The sequence below is a fragment of the Streptopelia decaocto genome (assembly GCF_964273445.1).
Source record: "Streptopelia decaocto genome assembly, chromosome: 8".
In the NCBI taxonomy this organism is placed as follows: Eukaryota; Metazoa; Chordata; class Aves; order Columbiformes; family Columbidae; genus Streptopelia; species Streptopelia decaocto.
In genome coordinates this window covers 8,198,595-8,224,668 of record NC_138662.1, presented here as the reverse complement: position 1 = coordinate 8,224,668, position 26,074 = coordinate 8,198,595, and the positions used below count along the sequence as shown (strand labels likewise).

Sequence of the window (26,074 nt, the reverse complement as noted above, 5' to 3'; positions counted from 1 at the left end):
TTTATTTCTTAATTTCACACCTTGCAGGAAAAAGGTTTTACATATCTGCTAGTTGCAGATTATAATCTTTCTGCACCACTTGAGAAATGAATTTTTTTGGTTCTAATATTCTAGAAAATGGGTAATCTCAATTTTGACAGTCACTTGGAAGGCACTGATAGGAAAGTATGACTGAATGATATTCATAGCTCTTTTTAACTACCAAATTGAAAAAAACCTCACTTAATCAAAAAATGGTTGTGGTTCATCACATTTCAATATCTTTTAGAGAAGGCTCTATTACATGCAGATTTTTTTTCTTGTGCAAGCAAAACTTTTGATTAGGGTCTGCATTTATTGACTTGTAGTGCATAAACTCATCTTTTAACATGCAGTAAAAACTCATGCAATGGAAATGCCATTTGACACAGGTGATATTCTTTACCAGTCTCTAAATTGTTCAAGCAAAACTTAATTTGTGAAGTCTATTATTTACTTTTGAAATATTTCCAGCATTCAAGAAGTAAACGTGGTAGGCAGAAAAGCACAGACTAGACCTGATGCTTTTGTTACTAAAGACAATGAGTTCCGAATTATTCAAAGCTGTATTGCATTCACACTATTTGTAAATTGTTTCTTAAAGTATTAGTGATGGATGGAAGGAAAAAAGTGAACAACTGCAAGAAAGGAAAAACACATCTTGAGATAGGACAAGGGGTAATGGTTTTAAACTAAAGGTTGAGAGATTTAGACAAGATATAAGGAAGATATTTTTTCGCTGAGGGTGATGAAACACTGGCCCAGGTTGCCCAGAGAGCTGGTGGATGCCCCACCCCTGGAGACATCCCAGGCCAGGCTGGATGGGGCTCTGAGCAACCTGATGTGAGTGAAGATGTCCCTGCTCATGGCAGGGGGGCTCAACTAGTTGAGCTTTGAATGTCCTTTCCAACCCAAAATTTCTATGCTTCTATGACCTCGAGCCCAGAAAATAACATAAGAGCACACAAATAATCAATTGGCAGCTTTCTCTAGTAGTAGTAGTAGTAATAATAATAATACCACCACTACCACAAAGCTTTTAAACAAAGGATTAAGTCACTTGATAAAAATCTATACTTTCAAATGCCAGTAAATGATAGGTGACAATAGAGACAGAAAGTCACAAAAGACAGTACACATGGGCTACAAATAATCATGTCATGACCAAAGCTATAAGAGAAATAGATAAAGCCTGCTCCTGCAGAAGGGTATTGTAAGCTTGTAAAAAAAAAAAAAAAAAAAAAAAAGATCAAATCAAATATACTAACTCATTGAAGAATGCTAAAATCAGTCTCTCCACATGGAAAACAATTGAAATGTGAAAATAATGAAAGGAATAATAAAAATTGAATTTAAATCCATAGGAAAATACTGGATATTTACAGCCATCTTGTCTCTGAAATGAATGAAGTCCAAATATACTTCAAGAATTGTAAAATACTTTTTAATACTGTCTTTTATCAATTCATATTTACTCAGGGGGATTACTGTTACAGAGTCAAAACAGTTGCTAATACTTGAACATATTCAAATCCAATGACATGGAATTAGTCTCAGTGTGGTATTACTTTAAGGAAAAATGAATTTAGAGTACTATTAGTGAAGAATTCTTTAACTTTTTACATATTATTGAACATTTAATTGTATTTTACATTCATGGACCATTTTTTAAGAAACATGATGACAGCTTGAGACTCTGAGCAACAGATTGTGTGCCTTATGTTTGTTAGTTGAGTTGACATAAACCATATCTCCTGTTGACAGAAACGCTTGAAAATATTCATGGACTGCAGCATCCACCACAGAAAAACTCTGCAGTTATGGAAAGCACTGATAAAATCCCTTCCTGTACTTCAAACACACCAGAATAGCAGCTATACCACAGTGTAAGGATAGAAAGAACAGAAGACAGTCAGACTTCTCTAAGTTCAAATGTATATTATTGCTTTTATTTTTTGGAAGCAGCAGATTAACTCTTGGACTGTAGAACACTGATCATCAATTTTTATTTTCTATTGTGGTTCTTTTGCTCTGTCAGTAGACACAGAAACATCTTGCACTTCATTATATAAATATATCCGGATAGATATCTGACAATCTGCAATCCAATGTCATATATTTTCTTCTTTTAACACCTCAAACAAAAATGATTTGGATAAATTAATTTTTCACCTGCCCATGCTCATGCTATTTCCAGCTTCCTTAAAAAAAGATCTTCTGTATAACAACCCTATATTTCCTAATTTAACAGAGGACAAGGCCTGATGACGTAAAAATTTAAAAGTAATTTACTAAGGCACCTGCCAATTTCTGATAGCAGAGATTTTATATGCTAACCACTCTCTGGGCTGCTGATAGTTTTTTTGCCAAAGACAAGCCAATCTGATAATAAGAAAAAATCCTTCCTAGTACCAAAATGGCAACTTATCAGGACACATATATCACAGTCTAATGTCAGGAGTAGAAAAGAGGGAACTGTTATTAAGGAGAGATTTTTAAAAGTCAAGTATGATTATTTGATTTAAACCATGTTGTTCACTTGCTCCCCTCTCAAATACATTATAGCAGGGAATGAAGACTTAGTCAATTACAAAATTCACAAAAACATGACTGTGACCTCAAAATATATTTCCAAATTATGTGATAGTACTATGAAATATAACTTGCTTGATATAACAAAGGATGGGAAAATTCAGTCTTCTATACTGGTAGACAGAAATGAAATGTCAGATAAAATTGTAAGAAAATGCTAAGAGAAATGCATTCAGTATAGATAATGTCAACATTAAAAAGAAAACAGTGTCAACACTATACTGAAAGTTCATGTAATTTCCTTAATTTAGAACATACTCATATAAGGAAAAAGTGGAAAAATGGTTCAATACTATAAGCCCTATTCTCCATTATAAATGAAAGATGAAGAATAACTTTCTAGACCCAACACTTCTGAGGGCATTTTATGCTTTGTTTTGACATATCATTATTAAAAACTGTAACTGATTCTAAGATATTTTCTTCTCCCTGCACAGAGCATACTTCCTCCCCGAAACAGAGTCCATCACCCCTTAGACAGGGCAGATATTGATACCAAGTTTCTAAAAAAAGAAAAACGCATTTGAATAACTATCTGCACATGCCCAGACACTTCTATTTTAGTTCGGCTTGAGCAACAAGTAGGAAAGTAGGACAGTGCTTCAAAGTGCCTTCCTGAATCAGAAAGCCATTTATGGAAGATAGTTCTTATTGTAGCCTTTAGTGTATGTACTCATGTTAATATCCTCCTTTTGTGCATTACCCACTATATCCTGTTCTTCCACGTACCACTCAACATTTCACCTTGGGCACTTCAAAGACAGTAATTAATTCTTTTCACAGAGTCTAAAAATTCTTCCAAGCTAAGAGCAGACATTTCCATGTCTAAACTAATTTGAACAGACATCATTGTAAATAGAAGCAGGAAGAAAAATTTCCAAAACTGAGTCTGTTCAGAACAAGTCTATTCATTTGGACCAGCATGGTGCTTCTGCTTGTGTGCACTTACAATGACTGACATTTAAGTGTTCATGTGATATTTGCCTCAGGATTTATTAGGAGTAAAGCGCAAAAAGCCCAAACAAAAGATGTAGATGTCAGTTCCACAGAACTCTGAAGCATGGGCTTCAATCTAATCTCCCCACACAGAGCACAGTAATTCAGCAAGCATTAAAGTTTCAAACCGTTAAAAATTAATGGAACGTAACTGTTTGTGGGGAGGTGGCAGGCACTTGGTGCTGTGCTGAGGAGCCAGGTCTAAAACTCTTCAATAGTCACAGAGTTTAAAGTGAGAAACTGTGCCTTGGGCTATACAGTGGAATCCCAATGGAAATAAATGATGAGGAAACAAGCAAGCACTAAAATACTGGTGTGCGAAAGTAGCATGTCTCTCAAAAGCTATACATCATGTGCTGCACAAGTAGAAGACAGTGCAGAGCTGCAATCTAGATGGGAAGCAAAACAGAGACATTAACCTTGTGCTGCACCTTAATAAATTAAAATTCTTCTGATCTAGGACTTGACAACTTATCTGCAGAACCATGGTCACAAGACTGTTTTGCATCCATAACAGTTCCATGCAATACTCCAGTGAATCACACATATATGTCAACATCCCTTGGGATAAGAACAAACTGCACAACTCCCCACCTCATAGCATAAATGTGCCTGTATATCTTTTTCTCCGACAATCACTAGTGAAGAAAACAAAAATACATTTAAAGTAATTAAGAGCATTTAGAATTTGAAAATCAATTGTTTATCTGGTAGTAAGTTTGGACTCTTTGCTCAATGACTTTTAATAAATACGAAAAACTCAATGGATAACTAAGTCTTGCAAAGCTGCAGAACGCATTTAATTCCACTGTCAGCTGTGTTAATAGGATGAAGGTTTATGCCTTAGGAAATATTCCTCCATTATAAAACTTAGCAAGTAAAACAGGATTTTATATATATACATATATATATATGTATATAGTAAACTAGAAAAAACGAAGGAAAAAACTCTCATTAGTTTAAATCAACTTATGTAAGCCTACTTCCTTTCTACTGCCAAGAGAAATTATTTTTCTTCTCTCTCTCTCCCACAACAGCTTATGACAACTGGTTTGAATGGGACAGTAATACCCAGCAAGCACAAGAGGCAGAGGACAGTAATTTCTTATCCCCCAATAACCTGCAGCTGACAACGTATACCCAGTTGTGCATCTTGAGACACTACACAACTTCTTTATAGGTAATTCACCTCCAAAGAAAAGGTACAGAAGGCCTTGACATAATCATAAGCACAAAGAAGATCAAGAAAGAACTAGCTCATACAGAAAATGGAGATATAAGTTCAGGATAGAAAATAGGAGAAAGGTTTTGTTAAGCAGGAAAAAAAATGTAATGAGAAAAGGAAAATGATGTGCAGTTGTTAAAGTGTTAGTGTAGGCCTAAATGAGAACAAATAAAATAATTGGTACAAGGATAAAGCCATGCAAGTTCACCTAAGAGTTACTACAAAACTAGGCATGAGTAACCACATTCATTCTTTGTGTTGTCTTGGGAAGACAAAGAAAAGAAATTGAGGCAGCAGATATCCAACTAGGAAAGTAAAACTGACTACATTCTAAAAGGCATTTTTATTTTTTTAAGAACATTTAGAAAGGTTTACTTTGTGTGTATAATATTTTAGTCCAGACCAAATCTGGAAGCAGAACTACAGGGAAGATGTTATGAGACATATTTTTAGAAATAAATATTTTTATACGTGAAAAAGCTCTCAGGCACAGAAGTCTCTCATTAGATCTAAATTTCTTACAGCAAAGAAATTATTGCACTGAGCGCACTTACACTAGACAGAGATTCAGTAAAGACAGATTAGAACCCATTTAGGTGTGTTATTGTTTCTGCTGTAGAAGGCTGGTAGCACTCCCTTTTTTGTTGTATTCATTTGTATCTAGAGGTCTAAGTGAGCTATTGTTTACTCATGTAAAAAAACGAATTATTCAAGGCAAGCAAATGACAGTACATACTACCTGAGAATCTTACTGTCTACCCTTGATTCCCAACCAGAGGCTGTAGAAACTGAACATCTTAAAATCCAAAGTTCTGGCTACTTAATATTTGTAACAACAAAAGGTAGTTAAACAAAAGTCTTGATGTTTTTTGAAAAAACATATAATGCATCAACTGTCCTTATAAATCGCTACAAATTCTTATACTTTAGTTATTCTAGAAATGATCTGCAAGTTTAAGTCCCAGAATCATTCAAGAAGCACTGGAGTAATTCCTCAAAAAAGGATTTAAAAGTTTTCCAGATGCCTGCTGTGATGCATTTAAGTAGCTGTCTGTTTGCATTCCTGGGGTTGGAAGAGGCAACTGCAGTCTAATAGTGATTTTACATCAATAATGTCATTCACTTCAAGGAGTCCAACCCTCCAGTTTGCACTTGTACTTGATAAAGAACAATTTAGTGACAGGTAAATTAGTTAGTCAATTATGTTAGTTAGTGAATTAGTCTAACTCTTTTTAATGACTAAGAACACAAGAAGAGAGACTAAAATTTGCAAAATACAAAAGCCCATAATTCTGAGGACCTAGAAGAAAAGCAAAGTTACAATAGGAAGATAGTATGAAAGGCAAGGAAATGTGCTCGGACCTAGAAATATCTGAATTCTTGAAAAGAAGAGAACCTGGGCTTTTCCCCTTTCTACAAACTGCAACTGTAAAGTTTACCTTATCATATAATCAAAGACTGACTGCAAAAATCTCAAGAATGGAAGTTGTTTTCCTTTGATATTGAGATAATATATTTTAACAACATCCTCTTGAATTTCCTAGATTTTATGCAACGCTAACACAAGCAGATGAGATCCTGATGTGTGCTACTTCTGCCACTGTACTATGCTATACTTCACTTTCCAACAGGTCCCACATGTTATAACTGCCTGAGTGTATGTCACCAAGACACATAGTTTGGATAAAGAATGCAGGATTTTAGGAAGTTAAGATTTCTCACACTAACAAAAGCTAAAATGCAACTCTACTTTTATATGCTTTCAATATCTGTAAGATCAGACTTGGGTGTTCTGAAGCCTTCTTTTATCATCTCCATTATGGAATCCTGCTTTTTCCCAGTGGCAATAAACCATGTTCTCCATGGACAGTTGCCAGAAAGTCTAGCCCACATTCCACCTGCCTACTTTTTAATTACTATATCCATTCCTGGGCTCTTCTAAACATACTACTAGCATCTCAGAAAGTAATAAAACAAATATTAAAGCTATGTAAACTTTAAATCATTAGTAATTTTTCATTGTTATTCATCTCTCCCACAATAGCTATTTAAAATATATCAATTGATATGTAGAAAGGCATGTCTGAGTCTCTTTGTAAGGTGTACCTATGGAAGTAGATATGCAAGATATGACTGAGACAGTAACATGTTCCTAATCAGTTACATTCTAAAATACTAGGAGATTTAAAAAAACCCCAAGATATATGAAAACTCACTTAGATGCTGATATATGAACCATGTAAATAAACTTCATTTAAAAAAAAAAAAGCAGCTGAATTAGACAGTGTCTTGTGCACATTTATTCCCATACCTGGACTTCTACCTTGGTACTGTATTGTCCAAACTGGACTCAAATTGATTCTGTACTTTCCAAAATTAAACTTTCCTTTTAATATGACAAAAGTAACTTTCTTCCTTTTTCATGTATGAATACACACTTATGATTAAGTCACTCAGAATCCTTTTTCTTACTTCTGTCAGAAATCTGTACACAGCTGATAATTGCCAGTTACCAAGTTTGTGGATGGAAGAAAGAACTATTGCTTGCTAAGACAGTTACCACAGAACTTCTTAATCTTAATTATTTATTAATTGTTTAAAAGGATACTGTCTTGCAAATCCTACGGCTACAGGCAGTAAATACACTTTGTGCTAAAAGAGAAGTAAGAGAATGCACTGACGGATTTAGAATCCTGATGTGTGCTTAAATACTTCAAAAGCAAAACATTATCGTAAGCAGTCATTTTCAGGAAAAATGAAGGAGCCCAATTCCATCAGAGTTCTGCAGTTTAAACAGACTGTCAGCCTTGCTGGGAAACAGCCTAGAAAGCACACTTATCAGTAAAGTACAAGGATCCCACCTTTTTTTCCCCCCTGTGTTCCTTCAGTATACGAACATTATAGGATTGCCAAAATAGTGTTTTCTGTGCCCTGTAGGCTTTATATTCCAATGATCAGGAACTTTTCTGTTTTTAACATTAATTGATGTGCACTGTAAGATACAGAGAAACCAAAGGACAGGGGCGTGCAGAAAAGGGAATGAAAAGTATAAGAGCACATCAATAGCCAGACCAGCTCTTTATATTTTACAACTATGATCAAGAGTACTGTAAATGCAAAACTGTGGCTCTCTATTAAATTCACTAATTTATTTTTCCTTCTGCATTTATAGTAGGAATATGCAATCTGTAATCAAAAATGACACTAGAGGTGCACGTGTGCTTACAAATTATGTTGGCAGCCTTCTTTGGCACTTGTTTTCCTTCTCAAAATGTTCCATGTTAAATTTTAATATCACAGTTTTTATATTGATGGTATTTCAGCTTTCTTGGTTTCATCATAAATGTCATGAAATTGGCTTTTGCTTTTTATTTTCAGATTCTAAACTTGATGTTTTCCTTAGAACAGAAATCATTTAGTCCTGTTGTTACCATCAATATTTTTAAGCTTTCCTATGCAGAGGCTGAAGGAGCCAGAAGATATGTAAAGAGTAGCAATGTATTTATGTCCCATGATTTTGAAGCCAATCTCATTTAGAGCCTAGTTAGGGACTGTGAATATTCACTCTTATTGATTGACTATGACCATGCAAACTGACCAAGCCAAATTTTTTCCATAAACTAATTCAGGCTATGTGTTATTTCAAAAACAAAAATAATCTTGTCTTGATTAACTGACATGCAATGACACCTGTAATAGGCAAGACAACATCGTCATGAAAATAATTTTTAAAAAACCCACAACACACACAAACCCACACACCACAAACAAGCCGATCATGCCTTAACTGTGCAATTCACAAAATAATGGAACCCAATTTCAGCCATTGGATCTTTTTAAATCTTTGGTAACTAGATTACAGAGCCTGGTTTAGTAATTAACTAGGGTTCAACTAATTAATCCTTTAATCATCTCTTGAAAAAGCTAAGCGGACTGAGCTCTGTAGGCATTTTTCAACCCTTTGATGAGTTCCTCTGACTCCTGTCTGAATCTACTGCATATTAGCAATATTTCTGCAACTAAAAACCCAAAATGAAGAAAAAACCTTACAATTAGCTAATGAATATAAAATGCATTTTTTAATGCTGACTTGAGAGTCCTGTGTTTGAATATTCCATGATCATACTTGCCTGTTTTCAACTGTGGGTGTAGGCTCTGGTTTTGCCTAGTAATTCTATAAAATAAAAGAACCTGGAAATGAACAACAGGCATTTTCTAGAGAAATGGTGTTGTGCAGACACTTGCTTGTAAACCTATCAGTATCTACTGCCTTTACCCTTAGGCTGGGATTTAATTAACTTGTTATCACCCCTCCGCATTACACAGCTGAAGAAATGGGCAACAAAAAAATATAAGTATACAGGCCTCTTCTTGGCAAGAATAGCATTTCCAGACACTGTCAGTCTCCAAGCTGAGACTATCATGTCCATGTGTAAGGAAAATGTCAGCAAGAAAACAGATTTCAGCAGTTGGAATACATTTAAATGATAAAAAAAATGTTTTTCTGCAGCTGCATAAAGTGATGATTTTGGCTGGTTTGAATTAGACAAAATGGAAACAGGACTCATCCCAGAGCTCTGTCTTCCCCATTCCTATGGGCAGACCCTGCATTAGTGGCCAGAATAAGATGCCACAAGCCCTTTTACTTGGGCCTTTAACTGTAATTAATCAGCATACAAAAATATATTCTATGCATTGTAGTACTACATATAATGTAACTGAAGGTCCTTTAGTTTTACTGCTCTCACTAACTACTCGGGTTAGTTTGCTTTTTCCAGAAGAGCATCATTGCCTGACCTCTTTGCAACCATACTGGGGTTTTTTCCCCCCCTCCTTAACAATTCTGGAATGGACTATTTTACAGACAGGCTCTGTTACATAAATATTAGCACTTGCAAAAAAAAAAAAAAAAAAATTGTTTGGTAGCTTTAGAAGTTTCAAGCACTTTCCAAATATTTTCAAAATACCACATATTAATCATTTCACAATCGTTCAAATACTGTCTAGGAAGTTTTGTTATTTTGTAAACCCTAATTTAAGACGCAACTGCACAATTTTTGGCTTCTCAAGATTCACAAGTCTGAATCATAACCTTGATGAGAAGCTGTCATATTAATTGCTTCTCTTACCAGCCCAACCTATCCAAATGAATTCTCCTTCCATTTGTGATTACACAATATCCTTGCATGAATTACCACAGTTACCAGCCTGGAATGTATTATGAAGAAAGCATTCAATGTATTTTTAGCTGTCTTTTAGTATAGTTAAAACAAGGAAGAGGAACCAGATGATGAAATTAGGGAGCTCTCTACAGACCAAGGACAACCACATTGTAGACCTTGTTCAGAAACTTTGGTGCTTTCTTATTTTTCTTTCATTACTGGCTTGAGAAAAATAAAGAGATGGGAGCTGCATAATCACAGTAAAATTGCAAAATTCTGCTGTCTAATCAGAGGGAATTGGCAAAAGGAAAATTAGTAAGCATGCATCTGAGTTCAGTTTGCATTCCACATTTTTAGACATAAGTCCATCACTCCTAATATCTAATGTAGCTATTTTGTTAATTCTATGTGCTATCCAGCACCTATGACAAATAGCCAGAAGAGTAGAAATTTTCATGTAGTTCATTCCTCCTAAATATCATCCGAAAACTCTCAGCATCTGCGTATACAGTCATATACAGCTAGAATTATTCCCAGAAACTTCAGAGCATAAATCTAGTAAAATATTCCCCTCCCATCTCCCCTGTATCTTTCACCTCTAGCTCTCAGAAAAAATAGACTGCAACTTGTGATGATGTGAGATCTGTTCAACTGAATTGGAGAGTCCAGAAAATAATTCATAAGAATAAATATATTCTGCCATAATCTATGTATTCTATGGCAGAATTCATGCAAGTTTAATACGCAAATCATTGACCATATTGCATATTGCTAAATTGCCATAGAACAAAAGGTATTACAAAACTGTCATATTTTCACAGCATTCTTCCACTTAAATATCAGTCTAATTGCAAACTGGAAAACACACACACAACAGGTAGTTAACCAACATCCCCATTTTAAAATCATGGAAATTCCGAATTTATGTTTGGCCAGTGCAACAATGAAATAAAGCAGCTCTTTTCTTACCCTTGTTATACATATTGGTTGGTACTTGGACATCACTCAGACTGATGTTCACAGGCAAGTTATTGAAGTGGTCATTTGGCACTAGAATGAACTCCTTCCCCAGCTCCAGATAGTTTCCTTCTTCATCTCGTTCATTTATGAGCACAGCATTGAAGTATTCATACTGCAACAGAAACCCACATTCAGTATTCAGAATTTACATTCAGCATAAAAATGGAGTTTGAATATTTCTGCGTATCTATCAATCCATTGATTAATGTTTCCATGTATCTCCAAGTAGAAGAGAAGAACAAGGCACCCTTATCATCTCTCACGTTCCCTCTATACTCCTCGTGCAGGTACATTTCTGAAACCAGCTTTATCAATACATTTCAAGAAAATCCAATGTTACCTCAGATCTCTGGCTGCCCTGAAAATGTCAAGGGCAGTTCAACAAACATTCTGTACTATTTTTAATACAAAGCCTTCTACATTTAAATAATTCCCTGGATAATTATCAGTGATGATGTCTCTGTTTAGCTTATTTCCATCAGTTCAAGCAGTGGTATCAGTGCTGGACTCTGGCCTTGACAAAATAAAAGTGGTTTTACTTCACAGGAATATTAACTAAAGCTGGTGTTGTTTACCCGATGTGTACCTTCTGACATTTCTTAGAGAAAACTATTTGCTTTATGCTGAATTTTACACATGTATGTCATAGTAGGTTTGTAAAATTATGCATACTTTAATATGGACACATAAACTTAGCAGTGACTTATTTTGAACAAGAAATTGTCTGTCTGTTACAGATTCCCGAGGAGTATTTGGCCTATTTTTAAAGAACTATAACTAGATAAGCAAAAGTAATTTAGATAAAAATATTGATTTCTTTATGACCTAGTTTAACCAGAAATTCTATCAAGCTTTGAAGACAACAAGCAACGAAGGCTACTTTTTAACCTCTTAAGTAACCTCAACCCTTGGCAAATTTGTGATGCCTTTCTTAATTGAAAGAGACCAAAGTTTAGTGTGCTTGAAGAATTTCATTAATTTAAATCCAAGTCTCTGCCCTAACTATCCACTTGAGAGTAAATCAATATAAATATTTAGACATAAATCTATGCATTCATAGATCATAAATATCTATACAATTTGTAAAAGGATAAATATATTATACCATTTACAAAGCTAAAACAGACCAGCAAGTACAAAAAGTTAAAAGGCTTTTTACAAGCACTGAAAAAAGAAAAACACAATAGTCTTTTGGTCTGGTGTTTTGGTTTGGTTTTGATTTTTTTTTTATTCCCCAGGAGCTACAGACAAAAAAATAAAATAAAAAAGTAGATATATAATTTGTCTAAAGCTGTATTTTCATTAACTAATTAATTCCAAATGTTATTAGAATTATCCAACACCCATTTGAGGGATGTCACTGTTACAGATTTGATTCTTCTCATATCAAAACCAAAAGGATAAAGAAACGTGATCATTTCCAAGAAACACCAGTTCTGATTCTATTTGGGAGAAACCTTTTCTGTCCCTGCTTACTATCCAGGTTTATCACGAACCATTAACTGCATGGCGTGCCTGCCGCCCACATGTGACAGCAGTTATTTCAGTTCACCCTTTCTGCAAAAGCCAGAGACAGTTGGCAGAAGACTTAAAGCCCAACTCGTATTTCCCATCTTAGTGAGAAACAATATTCCTTCCAACATTAAGCCATACACTAATGACTGTTGTAAAATGCAATCCCACTCCAATTCCAAGCAAGGAAGAAGTAAGATGTGTAACTTTTCCATGATAGTATCTAAGTTGGTAAGAAAGGCTGACATTCCAACCCTGGGAGTACAGTGATACATAGCATCACATATTTCATGCTCCTTTCTTGTAAACCACCTTTCTCTTCGTGCCCCCTGGACAGCTGAGTTCTAGCAGGTTGAAGATTACTGTCTCATCTTGTTTCCAAATCACTTGTTTTCTTGTACTTAAAGACACAGTTCTGTTTTGGTTTTGTTTTTTTTAACTGTTGAGCATGACATCTCATCCACCATGGCTGGAGCTCCAGACAAGCCATCATGTTGCTTTCATGACACTTCTTGGCTTTACAGGTCTCATCAGTATTGTCACAGACACATCAAAAAGGTTTTGGTTTTTGTTTTCTTGTTAACACCACCATTGAAAGCATTCACATACAAACTCCAAATTTTAACACAAAAGTTTTATTTACATATTACACTTTAAGCAAAAGTTACATTTCAGTATGTCCCAAATACATTTGGGGATAAATGATTCTGTAGTAAGATACATAGGAATATACTGTTTCCCTTTAATTGAATTTAAGTTATTAATCATGGAACAATTTCTACAATAATTCACAGACAGGCTTAGTGATTTCAGGGATGTAAGTCTACCTTGCCTATGGGTTTTATAATACTCTGGAAATGGTAGGAAAAATGGACAAAACTCAAAAAAAAAGTCAGAATATATATGGCAATCACCTCTAAAAGAACATGATTTCCTTTCATACAGTGAGCTATTTCATTTTTCAAAGGAGTTAATTAGTAGACATCCTCCTTCATCATGTTCTGTAAGTAGCAAGGTGAGCCACGTATTAAAATTGGCTATATTCTAAATCAATGAAACAACTGATTTCACAATTAAGTGTATTTAGGACTGATTGTTTCTTTCCTTGATTTTGTATTCACTGATTTATTGGTCTGAGTTTGTATTTTCTCTTTTTAATACTAAAAATGTATATACAATATTATTTATGTGGGGTTATTTTGTTTGGTTTGTTTGGTTTTTTAAAGCAAATGGTAGCATAAAATAGTTATTATGGTATTACAGATAATTAATATTTTCCTATTTGTTTTTTTTTCTTTTTGACTTAGGGTGTTTGGTTTGTTGGGTGGATTTTGCCAGTGAGAAGCAAAAATAACATATTTAAGCCCCTCCTCCAAGTTCTAAGGATTAAAAATCAGGTAATATACACAGCTCAAAAATATTCAAAAAAATCAGCATTTAAGCAGAGCTGGTACACATTGGCTTCTTTTGGGCACTCTCCTGCCAAGTAAACTATTGACTGTGACAGCTGAAAGGTGATAGAAGGAAAACTAAAAACAAAAATTGGAGAAAAATATGAAAGTAAATCCACCTGGAATTCTGACACTGCTTTCGAGATGATACCCAAGGGAAAGAGGATAACGTCTGGTTTGCTGACAACACAAATACTCTACCTGCTACGCTGCAAGAGAAAATTACTTCAATTTAATCTTGCCAATAGAGGTCGATCTTTGATGTAACCTTAACTAGGTGAATTCTTAGTGTGCACAATATAACGTGCCAAAAAGTTATTAGTCTAATAAATAACAAAATAATTATTCAGGTTGGGAGCACAGTCAGGCTCTACTGTGACTTGGCCAACAGATGAGTTTACACTGCCCTTACATACAGACTTGCACGGTGAGTAATGAACTAGAGAAAAAAACAATCAAAGCAAATCTCCTTCATGTAATCTATTATAAGCATCTCAAGATCTAAACATGAACTTGTATGCCTTTGTGCATTTAAATTTGGTCAAGTAAATATATTGGGCTTTGTTTGTTTCTACATTCCTTAACAGCATCTGCATAATTCCGAATATTTGATCAACCATTTTGAAAGCCCCCACTGTATCATAATGAAGACTTAGAGGAATTCCATAAAAGTTCGAGGCAAATGGGAATCTCAGCTTTCATGTGACCCTAATGCATTTTAGCCTTGTGAAGAAAGCCTTCCCACTGCAAGCCAGTAGAAACTCAGCAGTACTGTGCTCAATAGAACGACTAGATGATCTCCAGAGGTCCCTTGCAACCCCAACCATTCTGTGATTCTTCCTCAGCAAGGAGCTGATTGTATTTATATTTGAGACATCCCAAAGAATCATATTGCTAATAGTCTGCAGAACCCTGGGCTGCTTTAGCATACTGGTAGTACAGTAGACAGACTTCTGGGACTGTTAGGAGACTGATCACAAATTTGTTTTATGAATTCATTCAGGCTGACTAGCAAAGGTAAGACTTGTTTTAAAACACCGTAAGTCTCAGCCACAATGTAAGAGTCTGTGCTGTACAATCTCTTAGGATGGCTGCCACAGACGTGTTAATGATGATAAAATTAATACAAAAGGTATCATAGAAAAATTGTGGGGAAGTGCAAGGTTTTTGGCATGCAATGTGAACCACAAGAGCAGGTTGCAGAGGAGAGCTGATCTGCAAGGCAAGAAGGAAACTCTGAAGCTATCTGTTCCAGTTTAGCCACTTATTTGGGTAAAATGCCTCAACTAAACAAGCACCTTGATTACAATGGATACTTTGCTGAGACAAGACAGTGATTTAGATATAATACTGAAAAACATTGCACATGTGCCGCATAATTGCAGCACTGTACAAACTGTAGTAGATGACTGACATTACTTCCATTACATTTATCTTATTGTTAACAAATATCTTGTGATGCTTAATTTACCAAATATTTGTTAACATTGTAACCAGCATTTTATTTAAATGTAAATATTTACTGTGCAATTTAAAAGAAACATAGATTCTGATGCATATTGTCTTTGCAACTTACAGAGCACTTGGCACATAAGAGTAAACACATCAGTTGGTTTCATCTTATTTTAAAATGAGGTATGTATTTTAATGGTATGAAACAATGCAAGCTAAAATTTTAGTTTGATATATTTTTCCCATAGTATCAAAATTATTTTTACCAGGACAGCATTAAAAAAGTCCCATTCACAGAGCTATGAGGACTAGGAACATGTAAGAACACAAGGGGGGATGATTTGCACTAAAGGTTCAGCACTACAGCAATATTGGGGCTACACTGATCATTTTTAACTACATGATAACCATTTTCACAGTGTTTCCACCACCATACAGCTCATCTAAAGACAAAGCTGGAGGTCCCTGGAAGACACTAAATCAAAGTAAGTTTATGGCATTTCCATTGAAAATCAAAGTACTAGAGCATCAGAGAGAAAATGAACAAGTAGCAAATAACATTGAAAACGAAGGACAAAGACAAATTCAGCATTAAATAGCAGAGACAGCTAGAAAGGAACAATAACTTGAATATTCATTGAAGTTTCAGTGAGATAAAAAAAACTAAAAATAAACAAGGAAAACTTTCTTTTCTCAAGACTCTGACAAGCAGGACACATCACTGAGAGGGCAGAAATTTTCATGATATATTTTTAAAAAAGAAAAAGAGTTATCCATTCTGAGGGAGGCTTTCCTACTACAAAACACACTGACAACAGCCTCCGCTCTGGTATTTGTGTGTTAACAAAGAGGCAGATGTCTGAATGCGTATTGGTTTTAAGGCTCAAAAAAGTCTCTTCTGACAGTTGTCCAGTGAGGAGAATTTATGTTTTGAAGCACGTGATTAAAGCTCTCATATTCAAGTGCTTAGTTTGATGTTTAGTGGGTAAGTATAAAAGGTCATAAAAGCAAACTGCCTCAATTCAATAAAAACTGCTCTGAACTTTAAAAAGCTTTTAAAATTGAGAAAACTGGCACATCTTTTTGTGAGATACAATCTTCTGATTATTCCCTCAAAGTCCTTACTTACTCCTCTGTAGGAACTTCCAACACCTCCCCACCCCTTTTCTTCATGTCTTTATTCAACAGCAGGACTCAGAAAGCACCTGGGATCTGCAATGTTGTGATCAGTCCTGTTCTGAGTATGGAAGTAGCACAGAAATGTTACTTGCATCCTTACAAAAACTACTGCTCTGTTTTCTATACAATCAGATTAAGGTGAACTTTCCTCAGGCTATTCATTCCCTCCCAATATGATTACCCTATTAAAATTGTCTTATAACAGGATAAATAAATGATACTTTATTACAGTATAAAATCAATTATCCCAGCATGTAAATTGATAACACATCAAGGTCTCAGAGGTGTTGTAAGGATTAACTGATTCACTGAAAGTGGCAAGTAGTAAGTAATTATGATGGTTCATTTTAAATGATCCACTAAGAGAGTCACTTCAGGTCACGTGTTTCAGCTGAAGCCTCATTTTCTTTTACAGATAACTAACTTCAAAAATATCTATTTTTACATACAAAAGCTCTCAGATTCTTTTCTTTGTCACAAGGCTGAACAAAAACTAGTAAAAACAACAAGGAAACAGAAAAGGTGTCCATAAGGGGCTTTCAGTTTGACATTTCAGACACCTATATAACAAGCCTTACTGGAGATCTAATGTTTTTGCTGGTCTTGAAATGAAAGTGTGCAGTGTGTTCATTTTCATACACATAAAAAACCTCCAGTGAATACTTTCTGCTAAAGAGGAAAACAAATCCTGACTCCGGTGGCACCGTAATTTCTCCCTTCTCCTGATGGATGGATGTTAACAAGGTAGCAGTTACACAGAGGAGTAAGTTCAGAACCAGTTATCAGGCTCCTACAGAGCTGGAGGGAACCACAGAAATTTCTAGAGCAACTTGAATCAATAATTTTATGTCTTAGGTGAATCATCTCATAACCAGAATACAACAATGGTAGAGTCTGTGCGTTTGTGCAGGTTGAGCATTTCAAAACCACATAATTACCACAAATACCAGAAACCCCATGTTCCAGGCAATGATGTGACACTTCTAATACTGTGAAACAATAAAAAGATGAAAATCCTCAACCTGGAAAACCTACCAATACAGCAGTGTGGCCCTTTGAGAAGGCTTATCATCACCTGCACATATTGCGAGCGAGCACGACGGGAACAATTCTGGGGCTGGGGCAGCCCCTTCCCGGCTGCACCCCAGCCCAGGCTGAGCCCGGACTGAGCCCCGCACCCCGCGCTGCTGCTCCCTCCTGACAGAAACAGTGGAGAACTCGACACCTAAAGCTTCCAATTCAGAAATATACTAACAGAAGAGGCTTGTTTTTCTCGCTAATAAACATGAGAGGTCTGTTGGGTTTTATTTAAACCACACTTTGGAAGAAGCAGCAATTAGCCTAAAACTTTTCACCCCCAAAGGACAAGCTTTGTGCAAGAGCAAAGAAAACAAGGGAAGATTAATAAGCATTTCTGAACTCTTGAGGATGTTAAAACATTTTTTGAACACAATTGTGTCAAGCTTGCCATTGCTTCCCTGCTACAGTAGTGGTGATCTGCCCTTTTCAGACTAGGAAAACTGAGATACAGTGTTACACAGTAATAAATTAATACTTTTCAGAGCAGTGAAAGTTCTCACTATTTGCTTTTCAGATTAAAAGTAGTGTCCCATGGATATGGGTATGACCAAAAAGCAGATGCAAAATACCTAAAGCAAAACACATGCTGACAGGTTGTCGGGATGCCTGGGCTGGAGGGACTGCAACATTGCTGCAGCTTTGTGGAGCAGTTAAGATGCAAAAACATACACTGGAGAAGACTTTCAGCTACTCTTCTATTTTAGAGTCTTAAAGACAGAAATATAAATGTAGTTTGATGTATAACACAAATAGCACCTTGGTTTTAAAATACCAAAAGCAAAAATCAAGTATGTGTGATTTTTACAAGGTTAACTACTGACTTCCACTGGCCATAAGGTTTGGCATATTTTAAACTTGAACAGCATTATGAAGGTACTTGTCACATTTAAAAGGTGAATCAAGTGTAATTCAAAGTTTGTTGTGTTTATACCCTTAGAGTGTTTCTAAAAAAATTTGTCTGTCTCAAGCCAACAATCAATACATTTCTTCCCTCTGAAGTCTACTAACTCAAATATTCCCAAAACCAGTTTTATGTGGCTGACCTTTTTAAACAAATTATTTCATTTGTATATCTTTATACATGCATAAAACCTGCAAGACTTTGCCTTATAATTAATACCATTTCCATTACTAGCTAAAACCACAGGACTCCTTCATTTCTCTTTAAACCCCTGTAGATCATATCAAGCTAGTGAACAAGCAGGATCAACAAATTCTACAAAATAATTCTGTAAAATAATATCTGTAAAAGAAAATAGCAAAATTATAGAATCGCTTCAAAATCAATGCAGTAATATTTGCTAAAGTTTTCCATCTTACCATAACGTAATCAACTAATGGCATTCAATATAGAACATTAAAAAAAAAAAAAAAAAAAAACCAAAAAACACCTCTCCATACAGTTTAAAATGTGGAATAGAAATAGAAAAGCAAACCACTTCACAAATAGATAAGCTGAAAAGTTTTAAAGTGAAATCAGTGCAGTTCCATGCATGTTCAGCTCATCTGACACATTCAGGTTGATGACAACCTCAAGGCTGCTTCTAATTATCAGTGGAAAAGTATCTGACTTCTTTGTGCCTTTTTACAATCATATGCCCTAAGTGCCTCATTCCTACTTCCAAGCAGGAAGAAAAAATATTTCTCGAGCTCTGCATCTTCTCTGTCTCCCATGAGAAACAACTCTAACCCAGAGACTTCACAGTTTCAGGCATGCATTAATGCTGCTCTGTACTCAGCAAGCACTGGCCTATCTTCTCAATAAGAAATGCTCAGGGACAGTAGACAACCTGTATATAGTACTTTGCTGGGTTGGGGGTTAATAACTATCCCTAATAAAACAGAAAGTAACAGGCAGTTCATATCCAGCAGTTGATAACATTTAAACACTAACTGTGGCTCTGAATGATGAATTAAACATGTACTTTACCAGATATTTTTTCTTCATACCAACAGGGGATAATCAAAATAATTAAATACTGAAGAACTAGAACAGAACAAAATTTCATGGTGCTCACTGCAATCCAAGGTTTGTTTTGTTACTCCCAACCACCCACCACACACACGGGAGGTTAAATATTATTGACTACACAAAGGAAAGCAAAAGAACACGTGCAACATTATAGAATTTATTTGGGAGTAAAGTGAGAGTTAAGCAACTGAATGTATATAAATCCTCTTCAAATGATTAATGACTCTCTCATGCAATATAGCAATTTGGTCAGCTAAGCCCACAGTTGAAATAACAAGACCACAATGAAGAGTTAATTTAACAAAAGAAACACATGTCTCCAGAGTCACCCAGCTTGGGAGGGTGGTGGGGGGAAGGACAAGGGCATCTATTTTATTCATAATATGCATCTGAAGCATTTAAAAAAATCTCAAAGAAAATAAAATAGTCATGAGAATAATTATCATACAAAGGGAAGAGGGGAGAGAGAAAAACCCTAAAATTAAGACGATATTTTTGCAAACTGTAGTTATGCGCTAATATATTGGAGTATACAAAGAACATACTTTTACACGTCATACTCTAAGTCTTTCCTTAATTTCATTCTACAAGCATGAGTCCTAGATATAGAAACTCAGAATATGCATAAACCAGCTGAGACAGATTTGCCTCAAATACTCACTGATATTTGGCCTGGGAGCCAGGCTAGTGAGGGAGGCAGCAGGGATGGAAAGAGAGGCAAGTTAAGAACTTGAATATTGCAAAATATCTATGTCTGTAAAATGAACACCTGCATGCTATTCAGTTCCTGAATTTGTGCAATAAGTGAGTGGTACAGTCCAAGAGTAAAGATCATGAAATTTAAAAATGTTCTCTTTATGTTTTCAACTTCTAACCATTTCACACATCAAGCAAGGACAGGCTAACAATAATAAATATAACAGTTGCAATAAAGGAACATGTTATATAAACTGAACTTGTCAGAGCAACATCGTGAAACTATCTGGTGTCTGTACAACTATTTCTTCACTATATTAAAGTTTTGGATACTCATGGAACAATTTACTAATGTGCCTACTAACCTGTAGACCGTGTTGCTATTGTACTCCTGCACATAACTTCAGAGTTACAGTTCAGAAATGTTACCATTTTCCCTGTTCTGCCTGTAATTTATGTAGCATTTTTATCTATTCTGAATTCAAACAGATAAACGCTTTTAGAAAATACGATCAGGCAAATCAAGGCAACCAAAGGAAAAAATCTAGTTTGAAACCATCTGGGTGATGGGGTAACTGGTAGTTCTATGGATTATCCACCCCACAATCCAGCTTGCTTCCCAGTCGTGTTTACAAGCATTAGAAGTGCAGGCTAAAGAGGTGGGAGAGATAACATCTTCCAAAGACTCTAAAGAATCCAAGAAACATTCCTTCAAAAGGGCCTTATGTGAAGGGGTCCACTGAGAACTAGGGAAGTCACTAGTGGACAGTGGTGAGTCCAGCCTGGGTACAGGATGTTCTGATGCATTTCACTCAAGTCGGCAGGAAAGATCACACACGCAGAGGCCCCTCAGTCATCTAAACAAATTTAAAACCATTTTGCAGCTCTCTTTAGTTACTCTCTCTAAACATCCTAATTTCCTATTTCCCTACTCCCTTCCTGTCTATGGTAAAGAATAAATTGAAAACAACACGGCATGAGAGGGAATACAGTATAATTCAGTCACAAATGAGTCTGAGATGCTCATCTAGTAAAAAACATGAAGAACCCTTCATTCCCACCAGATGTTTATCTGAGATTCTGCATCTTTTGTTACCAGAACATCATATAAGGACACACATACAGTTGTTAGGGTTTGGGGTTTTTTTGTTTGCTTGTTTTTTCTTAATTGTCACTATCCTCTTAGTGGAAAATATGATATACAGATATATAAATTCCCCTGCATGTGTCTACATTGAAAGAGAAGAGCTGAATGTAAAAGATTATATAAGTTGTTAATTATGATTTGCAGGAAAATCCTACATTGTTTTTAAACATTTATTGTAGAAACAAAGATTACTGCAAATGTAAGGTACTTCTCTATAGAAAACATTCATCAGTTTTGAATATGTTGGCTCTGAGCTTATTCCCACACCTAAAGCAATATTCATCAAAATATAATAATACTTAATGTTTTTAAATTGTTATTTTAATGTGTAATTACTATATTTAATGTATCTTACTTCCACGCTTGCTTCATTTCAAATCTGGGACAAAAGTGACATATAGTGTCAATAGCCTTCCCTGAAAAATATAGGTCATAAGCCATCTAACCACTCCAATTTGATGTTTTGAACAAATGGCTTAACCAACAGGAGAAAGTATTTGAAATAACGAAAAATTTGTGAGGCTGACCCAGAGGTTATTAATTCAGGTTTCCCGGCCATAAGTTTACTACACAGATGACTTACTACATGTGGATTCCAAGGGAGAAATTACACTAGATATTGTTACACCAGCCTTCAACTGCCAGAAAAAGATACTCCCTCCTAAATAAGGTGCCATGAAAGCACTTCATTAAGCAACCAGCTTGTCATTAGCTATTTCATTGAAACTGTATATAGAGTGACTAGACCACACAGGGATCTGAACAACAATACGTACAACATATCATGAAGAAACCCTGAAATGTAATACACTTCTCAGTAAATCTGTAGTTTAAACAGAGACCTAACACAGACTTCTAAACTTTAGTGACAAAAGTATTTTCAAAGACAAAAGGGCTTATGCTAATAGATACTTTTCAAAATGTCTAATGTAACACACATCATCTTCAAAAAGAAATACAACATGGATAATTCCTCAGCAAACATTCAGGTCCTTAGAGTACAAATATGAGCTTAGGTTTACCTGAGATATATGCTGATGCTGAAAATTTGCAGGGTTTTTTATAGTAAAGCTGATTGGGAATAATGAAATGGCATCCTTGAAATCTCTTCAATTCCTGTTCTGAATATCACTGTATTTAGAAAGAGCTTTACAACAGGAAGACTTATTATTAATACAAGATTATTTTCTAATCAGAAGAATGTCTCTACGTACATGATTTTATATCCTGTACTTTCACTGCTTTACAAATGACTTGTATATTTGTCAGCATCTTGGGTTCAGTTAGACAGTGACAAGCCCTAAATACTTCAAGAAAATGAGACATTTTCAATTAAAAAAAGATTCTCATCTCTGTTACAGCTATGCAGAGACTTTGAAGTCAATGTGAATGGTGGTTGCTGCAGCTGAGAACAATAGCTGTTGCTTTATCTTGAAATGTATACATGACTAAGGAACTAATCTGATACGATACCACTCTTGTGTAAAGAAGAATTAAGAGTGTTTCCAGCTGCACACTTTAATATCCATTCCCCAAATCCTCTGTATGAGTGTGCTTGAGAAGGTGAAATAATTTTGACTTTTAGTGCTTGTTTGCAGCAGGAGCTCTTAACAGCATTTGCAGAGTCAGCAGTGGCCAAAGAGCAAATCACCTTTGCACAGTCAGCAGTGGCCAGAGAGCAAATTGCCTTCTGGGCCTTCACTAAGGACATTTAGAAAGAGATCAGCAGTGCTGACAGTTCAACACCTACACACTCAATACATTTTCCTGTGCTCCCAGCTCAAAGTATTAACGCACAACACTGGCATCTTCCAAAGTTCAAGTGTTCAGTTGCATTTTCTCCTAGCTGAGCCTCACAGTAACTACTGAAAGCCAGGGCTTTGTCAGTGCGGAAAAAAGACAGCTCTCAAAATACAGCCAGCCCTCTCCATTTCTCCATGGAAAGCAGCAAGATTAGCTCACCAGCATTTTTCCTGGTTAGCTCCGATATTCATGTTTCTCAGATCTTCAGAGTATTTCCAATGACATTATTTGTACAACCCATCATATGTTGCCCAATGCTTCAGCAGACCTGCTGAAGAAGTGTACGATGACAACAGGTGAAGAGCTTCACCCTTTCTCTGTTATTCTATTCATTCTTTGTTTCTTTCAACTCTTCCTAAATCTAATTTATATGAAACGCAGATGAAACTGAAGCAGTAAACGTATCTATCACTAGGCTGTCAGAAGTAGAAACTTGAGCAAATCAGATAAAGTGAGAAACTTACTTTACTCCAGACTCGCTGGAGTCTTACCATTTGAGACTCTGCTGTTAACTGCAAATTAGTAGGTTAATGAAGTCCAAGCAAGAACTGTGAAATTCTAAATGTTGTTTCTGAAACTCAAAGTCTTCTGTCCCACTTCAAGACAACAGCAATTTTACTTCGGATTAGAAAAGTCAAGCATATCTACATATTTCCATAGTAAAATCTTGCTGAAAATTATTTTTTCAATAGATGCTGATGTTTAATCATTTTTTTAAAAAGTGCAGAAAACCAAAAAAGCCCCAAATCAACATTTTGTAACTCTCATGGGAGGGATCAATCTTGATTTCTGGGCTGCAAAACAGGAATTATCACATTAGTCATTCTTGCAGGACTGCCTGAAAAAAATGCTCCACAGCATTACTAGTCCTCCAAAGCATATCCATATCAACAGAACCTCTATCCAATATATAACTAATATATACCACCAACAATAATGGAGTGGTGAGCTCCAGATTTCCTACCTAAGCGCTTAACTGACCATAGTGAAAAAATCCTGTTCGAACTTGCCATTTCTGCATGCAGCACCTGCACCTCATGATCACACTAATTCAAATTTCTATCAGGTTCTCTTTGGATGAAATCTTCACACAGAAGACACTAATTCAGTGAACAAAAGAATTTAGTGCTCTCTCCGATTTACTTGTTGAAACAATTTCATCACCGGAGTCAAGCCATAGTTCTATTTTTAGCAGCAACAAAATAACTACCTGCCTGTATCTTAAAGCCTGGAAGAAACTCTTCATTCGGCCTAATGTTTACAGGCAAGCTAATCGGGGCATCAGTAGTTCAGAATGATAAACAATAAGACAACTTCCTAATATGCTGCTAATATTTATGAATCTGTCTTGCTTGTGTGGATGCAGGCCAGGAGACATCCCAGAATAGCTAAAAAAACCTTACTTTTTCCATTTACTACCAAGCCAATAGCTTAAGCATCACCATGAGTCACAGAGGTTGACTAGCTGGTGACAATTGTGTTGAAATTATAAACGTCAAAAGGCTGTGATTCACTTAATCAAGCGCCTGTGTTTAATTTACTTATATTAAGCTTCCACATTTCTGAGACATGGTTTCACCAAACTACTTCCCTAGGCGTGTAAATCACCATCGGAGTACAGAAGAGTAAAGCTGCAGAACGTAACTGGGTTTGAATATGACGCACAGCAAACAACTACAAAAGCACATATACGGGTTTGTTGTTAAAGATACTCCAGCCTTGGAAATGTCTTCACATATTTCCACAGTTTATGCAGGAATTTAGAATGTTGCAAGTTTATAATTAGTATTAGATGTGATTAATTCATATTGTGGGAAAATACAGAAAGCACCACAATAGAACTCTATGGATCTCCTTTCTCTCCACGCAAACTGCATCAAGCATATGCCTACTCAACTCTGAACATACTGCCAGAACCCAATTCTGGGAGCTGGCTTTTTTCTCCTCTGGCTGGAATACTGAATGTTTCATTTTTCAGTGTCACACTATTTACCACGCACATATTTTAGTCATATCATTTCACACAGTATGGTTCTGGGGCTGGTTGGCTCACAGCTTCTTTGTACCTATTTTCCTTCATTCTCTTTCTCATTTGTTTCTCACAAGGCTGTTTCATGAAGTCTTATTAGCCTATATTTGTAAAATAAGAACAAGCTATTTGCAGTCTTTTGAAAGGTACCTAATACAGAGTTCTGTGAAAAAAAAGCTGCAGGTTTCATCTGCATTGCTGGAATCAGGTTTGATTTCTACTCTGGTTCACTCTGAGTTGTGTGTCAGGATCAGATCTAAAAATCTTCAAAGTTTACTTGTAATGCTGAAAACATGAAACTCCAACCTTTTTTAGAGTTTGATACAGAACAATAAATCAATCCTCAGATTACTGCAATGGGGCTCAAATTTGCTTGAAGAGTTCTGTGAACTTTAGCAAAAATCTCATGAAAATCTAGCTTTTAATGATAGCTCAAGTCCATTAATGCTGGGCATGGTTCCACAAGTTTTAACATAAGGTTTACAAAGCTTTGGCAAGCACACACTTTCACTGATGTTACTTACCTGCAATAAGCAGGAGTAACACATTCCTATGTATACTCAGTTTCTGACCTTGATGTGTATTTCACCATGTGGAAATTAAAAGAAAGCAAGACAACAGGAGAAAAAAAAAAACCAAAAGTAATATAAGGAATACAGCATAGGAAAAGAAATTGAGACTTTAGTCCTACTGTACCCAAAATTGCATGTACTGCCTGAAAGATGTGAAATGGAAAAAAG

General features: G+C 35.7%; 1 protein-coding gene across 1 annotated transcript in view; it reads right to left on the bottom strand.

The window, feature by feature from the left end:
- Positions 1-26,074, bottom strand: part of CACNA2D3 (calcium voltage-gated channel auxiliary subunit alpha2delta 3) — a gene marked incomplete at its 5' end in the record, with an annotated part of 433,227 nt that overhangs the window by 252,422 nt on the left and 154,731 nt on the right. The window contains one exon of the mRNA XM_082060048.1: positions 10,963-11,125. Within this exon, the coding sequence (XP_081916174.1) occupies positions 10,963-11,125 (163 nt within the window). The remainder of the gene's footprint in view (positions 1-10,962; positions 11,126-26,074) is intronic.